General features: G+C 38.8%; 1 protein-coding gene across 1 annotated transcript in view; it reads left to right on the forward strand.

The window, feature by feature from the left end:
* The window catches only part of TTN (titin), a 317,246-nt gene that overhangs the window by 291,894 nt on the left and 10,411 nt on the right, over window positions 1-14,941 (forward strand). The window contains exons 289-307 of the mRNA XM_089523020.1: window positions 258-545; window positions 2,286-2,585; window positions 2,679-4,745; window positions 4,844-5,146; window positions 5,235-5,540; window positions 5,636-5,926; window positions 6,040-6,339; window positions 6,498-6,803; window positions 7,992-8,297; window positions 8,401-8,682; window positions 9,068-9,661; window positions 9,761-10,048; window positions 10,171-10,470; window positions 10,707-11,009; window positions 11,236-11,538; window positions 11,629-12,213; window positions 13,042-13,347; window positions 13,444-13,743; window positions 14,324-14,899. Coding sequence (XP_089379146.1) covers window positions 258-545; window positions 2,286-2,585; window positions 2,679-4,745; window positions 4,844-5,146; window positions 5,235-5,540; window positions 5,636-5,926; window positions 6,040-6,339; window positions 6,498-6,803; window positions 7,992-8,297; window positions 8,401-8,682; window positions 9,068-9,661; window positions 9,761-10,048; window positions 10,171-10,470; window positions 10,707-11,009; window positions 11,236-11,538; window positions 11,629-12,213; window positions 13,042-13,347; window positions 13,444-13,743; window positions 14,324-14,899 — 8,304 coding nt within the window. The remainder of the gene's footprint in view (window positions 1-257; window positions 546-2,285; window positions 2,586-2,678; window positions 4,746-4,843; window positions 5,147-5,234; window positions 5,541-5,635; window positions 5,927-6,039; window positions 6,340-6,497; window positions 6,804-7,991; window positions 8,298-8,400; window positions 8,683-9,067; window positions 9,662-9,760; window positions 10,049-10,170; window positions 10,471-10,706; window positions 11,010-11,235; window positions 11,539-11,628; window positions 12,214-13,041; window positions 13,348-13,443; window positions 13,744-14,323; window positions 14,900-14,941) is intronic.

Genomic DNA, 14,941 nt, shown 5'->3' on the forward strand with positions numbered 1-14,941 from the left:
CCCACGGGGTGTCCTGGAACCAAATCCCAGCAGATCATAAACGATCATAAAAATAATGAATTAATTCAGTAAATAACTGGGGTTATTCAAAAGGATGGCTCCCAATGTAAATACTACTTCATTTGTATTGAATATTTAAAGGAATTATGAAATAAAATAACTAACATGCCTCTTGGTATTACTTGCTGGAAAACTATGTTTGTATCCATTAGTGAGAATTATTTCTTAATATCATTTTACTTCTTTTTATTCTCTAGTTGCACCAAATATTGAATTTGGTGCTGAGCATTTTGAAGGCCTTACAGTTAAAGCTGGAGAAAGCATAAGATTTAAAGCTCTCATCACAGGGCGCCCAGTTCCCCAGGTGACCTGGTTTAAAGATGGACAAGAGATTGATAAGAGATTGAATATAGAAATAACCAGTGCTCTTGGATTTAGCACCATCTTTGTTAGAGATGCTTCTCGTGACCATCGTGGAGTATATAGAGTAGAAGCCAAGAATTCATCAGGAGTCAAACATGAAGATATAACCATAAGAGTACACGGTAAGTTTGCATTAATTTTTTTTAATTTGCATCAAATTAGAGTGGGCTGATTTAAATCAAAACAACATAAATCACCAGTTTAAGTTATTTAGTTAAATTTAATTTAAGTTTATTTAAGTTGCCAGTTAAAAAAAAATCTACCAAAACTTTTTCATAGCTTTTTGATAAGTGGTGCAAATTTGATCATTAAATAACTTAAACTACATCTCAGTAGAGCTGTTTCCAACATTTGGTGGTACAGTTTATATAATTGTTTATGATAACTTGCTTTTTATTAATTTAGAATATCATAGCATATAATCTAATCATTATCTGTGTTGAGCTAGGGATGCTGGATCAGTACATTGGATGTGATAAGATGAAATCAGTGATGTAAGCATAAGAGTGTACCTTATGGTGACTTATGGTGACCCTGAAGGGGACCTATCACAGGGTATTCTTGGCATGATTTGTTCAGAGGGAGCTTGCATTTGCCTTCGCCTTCTTCTGAGGTTGAGAGAGTATGGCAAGGTCACCCAGTGGGTTTCCAGGGCTGAGTGACGATTTTAATCCTGGTTTCCAGAGTGGTCACCCAGTGCTCACACTATTACACCATGCTGGTTCTTAGACCTTAATCTAAATGTTTGCCAAACTAGAGCAGACCTATTGAATCATTTGGAACGTGATAAGTCAGCTGTTATATAAGGCTGATTGATTCAATGGGCCTGTTCTAGTTGAGCCTAATAAATGGATTTAGACCACAGTTTCTTAAACTAAATTTTAAGTTACACACACGCCCCATATTTGCAATTGCAGCATTGCCTCCCGATAGCTGCCCTTTAAACCATTACATTTATTTAGTACCTACTGACCACTCTATATGCTTTACATAGGTATTATATCTGAGACAGTCCCCAGCAGGACAGCGAGAGCAGCAGACATAGAAGATACTAGCTAGCCATATGAATGCCAATAGTGGTGGGTCTTGAACCAGACACCTAAAGGCTACTGCTTAGACCACTTGATCACCACATTATTCTGCTTGATTTTTAATTTTTTTTAAAAAAAATCTTTCATTTGTTTTCTCAACAATAAATAAATAAATAAATAAATAAATATACAGTGTCCTTAACATTCCCACAAGTAGATCTCCCCTTTATACTCCTACTGTTATTTTTATTTACACACTGAAAAGAATTGTATTTTTTTCTGCTTTTTCTTGTTGGATTTTAGGTAATTCATAACAAAGTCATTACAGTCAGCCCTCCTTATCCACAAATTTTTTTATCCATGAATTCAAGCATCCACAGCTTACAAATGTTTTAAAAATCTCTAAATTCCAAAAAGCAAGGCTTGATTTCCCCCTTTTATATAAAAGACACCATTTTATTATGCCATTGTATTTAATAGGACTAGAGTATCCATGGATTTTGTTATCCACGGGGTGTCCTGGAACCAAATCCCAGTGGATACCAAGGGCCCACTGTAATTCATTTTTATAAGACTCCAGTTATAGGGTTAGCTAGCATGTTTGTGATTAGATTCCATTTTAACTGTTCATTTATAAATGGGAGTCAAGAGAGTACTATAATGTTTCGTTTATAGTTTTAAAAAAATACTGTATATTTGAATAGAAAAATTCAATTTAGATTTTTAAAAAGAATCATTTGGTTTTTATCCTCCCCGCAAATTTTATTTCATAATCTATTCATTCTATATTAAATGGGCATAATAAAAATAACCAATAATTTAACCTTACAGATACTCCAGGAAAAGTTGGTGGGCCAATACGGTTTACCAATATTACTGAAGAAAAGGCAACATTATGGTGGGAGCCTCCAGCTAACGATGGCTGTGCAGTGATTACTCATTATGTCATTGAAAAGCGTGAAACTAGCAGAGTATCCTGGGCACTAGTTGAAGACAACTGTGAAGCCTGCAGCTATACTGCTCTTAAATTAATAAAAGGCAATGAATACCAGTTCCGTGTTTCTGCAGCCAACAAGTTTGGAGTTGGCAGGCCATTGGAATCTGATCCATTTGTAGCACAACCACATTACAGTAAGTTTACTTTAAATGGAAAAAGTCATATATTTATATACCTTTGTCAAATGTATCTAGAATGTGGTCTGATGTATTTCTTTTATTTCACAGCTGTTCCTGATGCTCCTGGCACCCCAGAACCTAGCAACGTGACAGGAAACAGTATTACACTCTCATGGGAAAGGCCAAAATCAGATGGTGGAAGTGACATTAACCAATATATCTTGGAGAGAAGAGAAAAGAAGAGCATTCTTTGGGTTAAAGTATCCAGTAAGAGGCCCATTACTGAAACAAGATTCAGAGTCACTGGCCTAACTGAAGGCAATGAATATGAGTTCCAGGTTTTGGCAGAAAACAAGGCTGGAGTGGGGCCACCAAGTGGTATCTCAAGGCTGATTAAATGCAGGGAGCCAGTCCATCCACCAAGTGCTCCTACTGTTGTCAAAGTGACAGATACATCAAAGACAAGTGTCAGCTTAGAATGGACCAGGCCAGTTTTTGATGGAGGCCTAGAAATAATGGGCTACATCATTGAAATGTGCAAAGCTGATTTGGAAGAGTGGCATAAAGTCAATGCTGAGACTTGCCTTGCTACCAAGTATACTGTAACTGACCTGGAACCAAATGAACACTATAAATTCCGAGTCAGTGCTGTAAATGGTGCAGGCAAAGGCGAAAGCTGTATTGTTGCTGCCTCTGTGCAAACCATAGACAGACTCTCTTTACCTGAACTAGATATTGATGCTAACTTCAAGCAGACTCATATTGTCAGAGCAGGTGCAACCATCCGTTTATTTATTGCCTTTAAGGGCAGACCTGTTCCTACTGCTGTATGGTCCAAAGCAGATTCTAATCTTACCTTGCGTGCTGACATTCATACAACTGACTCATTCAGTACATTAACTGTGGAGAATTGCAATAGAACAGATTCGGGCAAATACGTTTTTACTGTAGAAAATAACAGTGGTAAGAAATCCATTGCTTTCACTGTTAAAGTACTAGACACTCCTGGGCCACCAGGACCTATTACATTTAAGGATGTGACTAGAGACTCTATCACTTTAATGTGGGATGCCCCGATCCTGGATGGAGGTGCTCGCATCCATCATTATATCGTGGAGAGACGAGAAGCAAGCCGCCGCAGTTGGCAGATTGTTAATGAAAAATGTACCCGACAGATTGCTAAGGTCTCTGGTCTTGCAGAAGGCATGCCCTATTTTTACCGTGTATCAGCAGAAAATGAATATGGAGTAGGTGAACCATGTGAATTAACAGAACCAGTTGTAGCCACTGAAGAGCCTGCTCCACCTAAGAGATTAGATATTGTGGATACCACTCGGTCATCTGTGGAACTAGCCTGGCTTAAGCCAGATCATGATGGTGGCAGTCGTATTACTGGGTACCTGCTAGAGATGAAACAAAAGGGATCTGATGTTTGGGTGGAAGCTGGTCAAACAAAACAGTTGACTTTTACAGTTGAAGGTCTCACAGAGAACAATGAATATGAGTTCCGTGTTAAAGCAAAGAATAATGCTGGTTACAGCCAGCCAAGAGATGCCTTCTCTTCTGTCATTGTTAAAGAGCCACAAATTGAACCAACTGCAGATCTCAGTGGAATAACTAACCAACTTGTAACTTGCAAAACTGGAAGCACATTTACTATTGATATACCAATTAGTGGGCGTCCTGTTCCAAAAGTAACATGGAAGCTTGAAGAAATGAGACTCAAAGAAACAGACAGAGTGTCTATCAAGACAACAAAGGATAGGACCACACTAACTGTAAAGGACAGCATGAGAGGAGACTCTGGTAAATATTATTTAACACTTGAGAACACCGCCGGTGTGAAAACATTCACTGTGACTGTCATTGTTATTGGAAGACCAGGCCCAGTTACCCGTCCCATAGAAATATCATCTATAACAGCTGAATCATGTGTGTTGTCATGGAAAGAGCCTGAAGATGATGGTGGCAGTGATATTACAAACTACATTGTTGAGAAACGTGAATCTGGTACAACAGCATGGCAACTGGTAAATTCCAGTGTCAAACGTACACAGATCAAAGTAACTCATCTCACTAAATATATGGAATACAGTTTCCGTGTCAGCTCAGAAAACAGATTTGGCGTCAGCAAGCCAGTAGAATCAGTACCAATAGTGGCTGAACATCCATTTGGTAAGGAACTATTTTTCCATAGGATTTGTATAATTTTTCTCTAGTTGTTTTTTTTTAAATCTAATGCTTCGCTTATTTTATCTTTTTTTTAAAATTAGTCCCACCAAGCCCACCCACTAGACCTGAGGTCTATTTTGTTTCTGCTACTGCCATGTCCATTCGATGGGAGGAACCATATCATGATGGTGGTAGCAAAATTGTTGGATACTGGATTGAAAAGAAAGAACGCAACTCAATCCTTTGGGTGAAGGAAAATAAAACTCCATGTTTTGAGTGCAACTACAAAGTAACAACACTTGTGGAAGGTCTGGAGTATCAATTCAGAACATATGCATTAAATGCTGCTGGCATTAGCAAACCTAGTGAAGCTTCTAGACCAGTACTGGCCCAAAACCCAGTCGGTAAGTATGACCAGTATAGAAAATGGATTTTCTCTTACTAATTAATGAACAATAACATTAAATTTTCCAATATGTTGTTCTTTTATAGATCCACCAGGCAGACCAGAGGTAACAGATGTCTCAAGGTCTTCAGTGTCATTAAGCTGGTCTCCTCCACTTTATGATGGTGGAAGCAAAGTCGTTGGCTATATTGTAGAACGCAAACCATACAGTGAATCTGGTGATGGACGTTGGCTGAAATGCAACTACACCATCGTCTCAGAAAATTTCTTTACTGTAACAGCTCTCAGTGAAGGAGAGGAATATGAATTCCGAGTGTTGGCAAAGAATGCTGCTGGTGTAATTAGCAAAGGTTCTGAATCCACTGGCCCTGTCGCCTGTAGAGATGAATATTGTAAGAGACATTCTTATGGTTTTTAAAATTATCTAACATGTGTTAATGTTTTAAAATATCAATATTTAAATTATGTCATTTGCTTTTTTTCATAGCACCACCTAAAGCTGAACTGGATGCCAAATTGCAAGGAGAAATTGTAACAATTAGAGCTGGATCTGATCTTGTTCTCGAAGCATCAATTGGTGGAAAACCAGAACCAAAAGTCTTTTGGTCTAAGGCTGACAAGGAGCTGGACCCAAGTGAAAAGGTCGTTTTACAATACACAAGCAAGCATGCAGTTGCAATCATCAAGTTCTGTGACAGAAGTGATTCTGGAAAATATACCTTAACTGTTAAAAATGCCAGTGGAACAAAACAAGTTGCTGTCCTCGTCAAAGTGCTTGGTAAATGTTTTGCAATTGTTAGTTATCTGTGACACAATGTCTTTCCTTCAAAGTCTCTTTTAAGATAAAATAATTTTTTCATTGCCCTACTTGTCCATTGCTCTTATCTGCAGATTCTCCTGGTCCATGTGCTGGCAAAATCACCATTAGCAGAGTAACAGAAGAGAAGTGTACTTTGGCCTGGAACATTCCTCAAGAAGATGGAGGGGCAGAAATTACCCATTACATTGTAGAGAGACGCGAGACTAGTAGACTGAACTGGGTTATTGTTGAACCCGAATGTCAAACACTGTCATGTGTTGTAACAAGACTTATCAAGCACAATGAATACATATTCCGTGTAAGAGCTGTCAACAAGTATGGGCCTGGTGTTTCACTGGAATCAGAACCTATTATTGCTAGAAATTCATTTAGTAAGTATCCCTCTAGTTCAAATAAGTATTTGTGTTTGGGTGTGAGCAGTGGAGTGGAATGCAATACGCATAGAACTGTGAAATAATCTATTCTCTCTCTCTCTCTCTCTCTCTCTCTCTCTCTCTCTCTCTCTCTCTCTCATCAAAAATATTTACAGCTATTCCATCACCCCCTGGTGTACCTGAAGCTGTGGGTGTTGGCAAAGAGCACATCATTATTCAGTGGCTGAAACCAGAGTCAGATGGTGGCAATGAAATTAGCACCTATCTTGTGGACAAACGGGAAAAAAGAAGTCTACGCTGGACACGAGTTAACAGAGACTATACCATTTACGATACAAGGCTGAAAGTTACTAGTCTAATGGAAGGCAGTGAATATCAGTTCCGTGTCACTGCTGTAAATGCTGCTGGTAACAGTGAACCTAGTGATGCGTCTCACTACATTTTGTGCAAAGAACCCTCATGTAAGTTCCTGAAATCAATATTTTATTGCAAAGTAAGTAGTAGAGTAGTCTTGTAGACTTAGTGTTTGCAACAATTAAAAGACCATTCATCAGCATTACATTCATCAGCATTACAAAGAGTGTGTATTTTAAAAATATATATTTCAGAGATTTATATGCCACCCTGCACTCAAGTTCTCAGTGTGATTTTTCCATTTGCATCTCACCCAGTCGCATATTTTATGGATTCTAGATTATAGAAATGGATATCTGTACCAGTCAGATTCAGAAATTCTTTAAGTGTTTTGAATGTTGTGATAGAGATGAATTGAAAGAGCAGCTTAATTTTTTTAAAATTACTGATACCTAGTGGGTCAGAATTTTGCTTTCTTTCCTAAATACTCTGACAAAAGGTTGTCTTTGTTTTAGCATAGTCTTCCTCAACCTGATGCTCTCCATATGTTTTGAATTACAGTTGTCATTATGCCAAGATGGCTAAGGTTGATTGAAGTAGTAATCTCAGTGCATGTGGACAGCTTCCATTAAGGAAAGGTCCTTTTACATCAGAGACCACAGCAGCACAGCTATAATGTAACAAGGAATAACTTGTACCCTAGTTATATTTCCTGCATGGGGAAAGGGGAATCTACTAAATGTTTTTGCTTCACACTTATAACTGGCATTAAAAACAATTCCAACTGCCCAGAGAGCAGCCACGTCGGACTCTGAATGAGTGCTCCAGAGGCCTGAGTGTGCCTCCCTCAGCAGCAATCTGGGTGGGCAGGCCGATGGGGAAGGGCAAAGCAGTTTGCCCACACACACACACACACACACACCAGATGACACCAAGCTCAGAGATGCCATTGATAAAAGAAATGGGGAAAGGATATGAAAAACATAATGCTTCTCTTTGTGGACAGAGAAATCAACATTATGACTTTTCGGTCCTCTCAAACCCTATAATCCTATTGTATTATTATCCTGTGCCAGAGGCCAAAGAAACTATTTGTCGCTTAGTGGCACATGCTTCTAATGAGTCAAAATCTGCTGTAACTTCCCAGAACTTAAAAATCCAGTTTTAGCTAAACCACATTTCAACTCAAGATGTAATCAGAATTATTACTGCAGAAAGCTGAAAGTGATAATTTCTTCAGGTGTTAAGTTGCAATTTGTCTGCTGTAATAACATTAGGCATGTTCTTTCCCAAAGACACTCCAGCAGCACCTTCATCACCAAGAGTTGTGGACACTACTAAAACCAGCATAAGCTTGGTATGGACAAAGCCCATGTATGATGGTGGAGTTGATATATTAGGCTACGTTCTTGAAATGAAAGAGGATGGTACTGAACAATGGTATAGGGCACATACTACTGCCACTCTAAGAAATGCAGAATTCACCGTGACTGGTCTTAAAACAAGCCAGAAATATCGCTTTAGAGTAGCTGCCACCAACATCAATGGCATGAGTGAATACAGTGAGTCATCTGCTGAAATAGAACCTGTGGAGAGACTAGGTAAGGTCAAAATCCAGTATTGAGAAATAATTTACATATTATCATTTACAAATCTATTTAGATGTATTCAAACACTGCTTATTAATTTCTTTCTCTGTCACAGAAATACCAGATCTTGAACTTGCTGAGGATCTAAAGAAGACTGTTGTTGTAAGAGCAGGTGGCTCTTTACGTCTAATGGTGTCAGTATCTGGCAGACCACCACCAATAATTACATGGCACAAGAAGGGTGTTGACCTGGCAAGTCGGGGAATTATTGACACCACAGATAGTTATACACTGTTGGTTGTGGATAAAGTCAACCGGTATGATGCTGGAAAATATGTCATTGAAGCTGAAAATCAATCAGGAAAGAAATCAGCAACAATTCTTGTAAAAGTCTATGGTAGGTTTCAGTTTTATTCTTACAGAAAGAGACATGCCTACTTGCCTTTGCTTATATTGCTAAGTAGCATTTAATCAGATATGGGAAATGTTAAAGAAACTGATTTAAATAGTAGTAGTAGTTATTGTCATCAAAGTAGTTGTCCATGGGATTTAAAAGATCTTTGCAAAACAGGTTTGTAATCTGAACAGATTAGGCAACAGTTAAGCAATAAGAGAGTGAAGTGAAGAGTAGAAAGAGAGAAGGGAAAAGAGAAGCAACATAAAATCATAGCAACTGGTTTCTAGATCAGTGGTTGGTCTGTGAGTTTTATTTGAGCAGTACAGGAAAAGAAAATGGACAAAGGGGAAAATTGCAACACCTGTTTTATCTTTCCCTACTGCAGATACACCTGGCCCACCAGCAGCAGTGAGAATCAAAGAAGTCTCAAAAGAGTCTGTGACAATTACTTGGGATATTCCTACTATTGATGGTGGTGCTCCTGTCAACAACTACATAATTGAGAAACGTGAAGCTGCTATGAGAGCTTACAAGACAGTAACTACTAAATGCAACAAAACCTTTTATCGTATTTCTGGACTCATAGAAGGAGCCCGATACTATTTCCGAGTACTTCCAGAAAACATCTATGGTATTGGTGAACCTTGTGAGACCTTAGATGCAGTGCTTGTGTCAGAGGTTCCAGGTGTGCCTCAGAAACTGGAGGTGGTTGATATTACAAAATCTACGGTATCACTTGCATGGGAAAAACCACAGCATGATGGTGGCAGCAGATTAACTGGCTATGTAATTGAGGCTAGTAAAGCTGGATCTGAAAGATGGATGAAGGTTGTAACACTGAAGCCCACTATCTTTGAACACACGATAATTTCATTAAATGAAGGTGAACAGTACTTGTTTAGAGTGAGAGCACAAAACCAGAAGGGTGTGTCTGAACCAAGAGAAATAGTCACAGCAGTGACAGTACAAGAACAAAAAGGTAAGCATCCTAATTATAAAGAAAATCAAAACATGATTGAAATTGTTAATATGTAGTTCAACAAGGATGAAAAACATTGAGCTTTCATTCTTCTTCCAGTTCTACCTGCAATTGATCTTGCTGGAATACCTCAAAAGACTGTTCATGTACCATCTGGCAGGCCTATTGAACTAGCTATTCCAATTTCTGGAAGACCACCTCCAGCTGTGTCTTGGTTCTTTGCTGGCTCTAAACTAAGAGAATCAGAACGTGTCAAGGTTGAAACAGTTGCTAAGACAGCTAAACTAACCATACGCGAAACCACAATACATGACACTGGAGAGTACACACTTGAACTGAAGAATACAAGTGGAACTGCTCTTGAAAGGATAAAAGTCATTATTCTTGGTAAGAATTTGTTTTGAAAATATAACGATCCACTATTTTCCTTGCATAATTTTTCTAAATTCAACTATGCTGTCTATACCCTTATTATTCTTTGCTTAAACCTGTTCTTTTCTTTTTACTAGACAAACCTGGACCGCCCACTGGGCCTATTAAAATTGTTGATATTGATTCAACTTTTGTAACCATTTCCTGGGAACCACCTGAGATGGATGGTGGTGCAGCACTAAGTGGCTATGTGGTGGAACAACGTGATGCTCATCGGCCAGGATGGCTACCAGTTTCTGAATCTGTAACTCGGACAACATTTAAGTTTAGTAAACTTACTGAGGGTGCTGAATATGTGTTCCGTGTGGCTGCTACCAACCGCTTTGGCATTGGTTCATACTTGCAGTCTGAAATTGTAGAATGCAAAAGCAGAATCAGTAAGTAAATATTTTCCTTAGTCCTCTCTGCTAGTTTATATTAACACACATAGATGTTTTTTTAAAAAACTAACACTATATTAATTCTGATTTTCTTTGGTTTAAAAAAGTTGAATCCTAACAACCTATAATGTATTTGTACAACAATGTGCAGTGCCACGTATCTGAGTTTAAGAACAAAGCATGACTGTACATGGAATTATGCTCACATTTTTTTTTCACTTTTTGAAATGTAGGTCTTCCTGGTCCTCCTGGTACCCCAGAGGTATTTGATATCTCTCGTGATGGCATGACACTTACTTGGTACCCACCAGAAGAGGACGGTGGTTCACAGATCAGTGGTTATATTGTGGAACGCAAAGAAGTTAGATCTGATAGATGGGTCCGTGTTAATAAAATTGCAATCACTATGACACGCTACCGATCAACCGGGTTGATTGAAGGACTGGAGTATGAACACCGTGTCACAGCTGTCAATGCTAGGGGCACTGGCAAGCCAAGCAGGGCCTCCAAGCCTGCAGTTGCTATGGATCCAATTGGTAAGTTGTGTCCTGTATTCATTGTGATCTCTTCCAACTGTATGATTCTATGATTCATAAAGTTACACGGTATAGAGAGAATTCCTCCCTCCTTTGTTTAATCATAATATCAGAAAAATACTTGAAAAAATTGTGGATAGTAATATTTTAGTAATTTCAAATTGCAAAAAATATTTACGTAGTTTACATGAATATGTTATGACTCTGATGTGATCACATATTCCAGCTCCCCCAGGCAAACCTCAGAATCCAAGAGTTACAGATACAACAAGAACATCAATTTCCCTGGCTTGGAGTTCACCAGAAGATGAAGGCGGGTCTAAGGTGACTGGTTATTTGATTGAAATGCAAAAGGTTGATCAGTTTGAATGGACCAAATGCAACACCACTCCCACCAAGATCCGTGAATATACAATAACACATCTTCCACAAGGTGCAGAATACAGATTCCGTGTTTTGGCTTGTAATGCTGGTGGTCCTGGTGAACCTGCCGATGTGCCAGGAGTAGCCAAAGTGACTGAAATGCTTGGTAAGATATTTCAGTTATGAATTCTTAGTTTTAAAAAAATTAATAAAATCTTTTTTTATATGTAACATGTAACATTTTTCCTCTTCTCAGAATTTCCTGATTATGAACTTGATGAAAAATATCTGGAAGGTGTATTTATAAGACAGGGTGGAGTAATTAAGCTTACAGTGCCAATTAAAGGTAAACCCCTTCCAATATGCAAATGGACTAAAGAAGGACATGATGTCATCAAGAGAGCCATGATTGCCACTTCTGAATCAGACACTGAACTCGTGATAAAAGATGCAGAAAGAGAAGATTCTGGTACCTATGATTTGACACTTGAAAACAAATGTGGCAAAAAGGTTGTTTACATCAAGGTCAGAGTGATTGGCATGCCAAATCCACCAGAAGGGCCACTTGAATATGATGACATACAAGCACGCTCTGTTAGGGTCAGCTGGAAACCTCCAACTGATGATGGTGGTGCTGATTTACTGGGATACATTGTTGAGAGGCGAGAAGTACCAAAAACTGCCTGGTACACTGTTGGTTCCAGAATAAAGGGTACATCACTAGTAGTGAAAGGACTGAAAGAAAATGTGGAATATCACTTCCGTGTTTCTGCTGAAAACCAGTTTGGCATAAGCAAGTCCCTGAAATCTGAAGAGCCAGTTGTGCCCAAAACACCTTTGCGTAAGTATATGTTTTGACTTTCTTTATTTGTATGAAGGAGGGGGAAAACATATCATGGCCAAGCTCTAGTACAGGAGATATAGCTACAATGACGTAACTACAGCTCATCTTCTGATTTTACCCCCTAAAACCCACCTTAGAAACCAGGCAGCTGCATCAACTGAAAGAGTTATGTGCTGGCAAGCAGGGCACTGAAAGATGAACATCTAGCCTCTGCCAGGGGGCTATGGTATAATGACAATACATGTGACTCACAAAATTACAAGTTGTAAGTCTAGCTTATGGCATCATAAATACAGAATAGGATGCCAGTCCATATTTTTAATTTGGTCATCTTCCAAAAATCTCAAGACAATGACAGAGTTGTCCCTCTTTTGATACTCACAACAAACCTACGATATAGATAAGGTAGAGACATAATGACTAGCCTAAGGTCACTTATTGATTGTTATTATTGTTGTGTGATTTCAAATTGTTTCTAATTTAATGGCAACCCTATCATGGGATGTTCTTGGTAAGATTTGTTTAGAGGAAGTTTGCTATTGTCTTCCCCTGAGGCTCAGAGTATATGACTTGCCCAAGGACACCCCATGGGTTTCATGGCCAAGCAGGGAATTAAATCCTGGTCTCCAGAGTCCTAGTCCAACACCCAAACCACAACATCAAGCTGGCTCTCTCACACTGAGTTTCACTTATTATGAAGCTCACTTTTTGAGCTTCATAGCCAAAGGGAAAGTTGAGCCTAGGTTTCCCTGATTTTAGTCTTGCACTTTAAATCACGCTGGTTTGGTTATTATTGGTGATTATTATGTGTGTGTTTTTCAACAGATCCTCCAGAGCCTCCAAGTTATCCACCAGAAATACTTGATGTCACAAAGAGTTCCATTAGCTTATCTTGGTCCAGACCTAGAGATGACGGTGGCTCTCGTGTCACTGGCTACTATATAGAACGCAGAGAAACATCTACTGAGAAATGGGTCAGGCACAACAAGACTCACATCACGACCACCATGTACACTGTCACAGGGCTGGTTCCAGATGCTGAATATCAGTTCCGTATTGTAGCCCAAAATGATATTGGTGAGGGTGAGCCCAGTCCTGCTTCTGAACCTGTTGTGTGCAAGGATCCATTTGGTAAGTAGATGCAATATTGTATTATAACATATCAAAATGAAATTGAATGAAAAGACTAACTTCAGTTTCTTATACAAATATTTTAAAATTTTTCAGACAAACCAAGCCAGCCTGGAGAAATTGAGATTACGTCAATATCTAAGGACAGCATTACTTTAGAATGGGAGCGCCCTGAATGTGATGGTGGTAAAGATATCATTGGATACTGGGTTGAATATCGCCAGTCTGGAGAAACGGCCTGGAAAAAGTGCAATAAAGAACGTATCAAAAACAGGCAGTTCATAATGGGAGGCTTACTGGAAGCTACAGAATATGAATTCAGAGTATTTGCAGAAAATGAAAGAGGAATTGGCAGGCCTCGTAGAACAGCAATGACTGTAAAGACTAAATTGACATGTAAGTCGAAATACTCAGTCATATTCATTTTGCTTTACTTTACTATTTAAAATATATACATGTTGCAATAAAAGAGTAGTATGGTATAGAAATATACTGTTGGTTGTCTTTCTAGTTTTGAAGCAGTTTATCAATTTCAGTATAAAATTATCCTCCCATATTTACTTGTCCAGATTCTTAAATCTTTGAAGTCTCTTCTCCAAATGCCTATGCTGAGTGATGTTAAGTGGGTGACTATTAGAGAGAGGGACTGGTCAGTTGTGGCACCACTTTTATGAAATGTTCAACTAGTACCCAGACACCAGACAAAGACACATCTCTTCTCCCATGCAGTGTAGAATATTAACCTATTCTGTTTTCAAGGCCTTTCAAATTTATGATGCACTACTTCAGTATATTTACTCTGGTCAATAGACTACTGTACAATGAAAAAAATACGCTCTTTCCTCTTCCACTGCTAATGACACTAAAGATAGCATTATTAAATTTGCATAATCAAGGAATAATGTAGGAGCTTTTACTTATTCTCTCTCTCTCTCTCTCTCTCTCTCTCTCTCTCTCTCTCTCTCTGTAAATACAGCTGGAGAAGCTCCTGGAATAAGACAGGAAATGAAGGATGTTACTACCAATTTGGGTGAACCAGCTCAGTTATCATGCCAGATTGTTGGGAGACCTCTTCCTGATATAAAATGGTACCGTTTTGGTAAGGAGCTGGTACAGAGCAGAAAATACAAAACGTCATCAGATGGACGCACCCATACACTTACAGTTCTTACAGAGGAGCAAGAAGATGAAGGACTTTACACTTGCAAGGCTGTCAATGATGTTGGAGAGATTGAAACTAGTGGCAAGCTATTATTGCAAGCTCCTCCACAATTCCATCCAGGTTTCCCATTGAAAGAGAAATACTGTGCAGGTGTGGGTTCCACTCTTCGCATCCATGTTGTATACATTGGTCGTCCAGTACCTGCCATCACTTGGTTCCATGGCAAGAAACCTTTGAAGAGCGCAGAAAATGTTACTATTGAGAACACAGAGCATTATACCCACCTTGTCATTAAAAATGTTCAGCATAAGTCCCATTCAGGAAAGTACAAAGTGCAACTTAGTAACATATTTGGCACTGTTGATACTGTTCTCAACGTGGAAATACAAGGTAAGCATTGGTTTTCTATTATTCCGAAATCAAAAGGTTGAA

The sequence above is a fragment of the Sceloporus occidentalis genome, unplaced genomic scaffold (assembly GCF_023333645.1).
Source record: "Sceloporus occidentalis isolate IW3139 unplaced genomic scaffold, rSceOcc1.0.p SCAF_4, whole genome shotgun sequence".
Classification (NCBI taxonomy): Eukaryota; Metazoa; Chordata; class Lepidosauria; order Squamata; family Phrynosomatidae; genus Sceloporus; species Sceloporus occidentalis.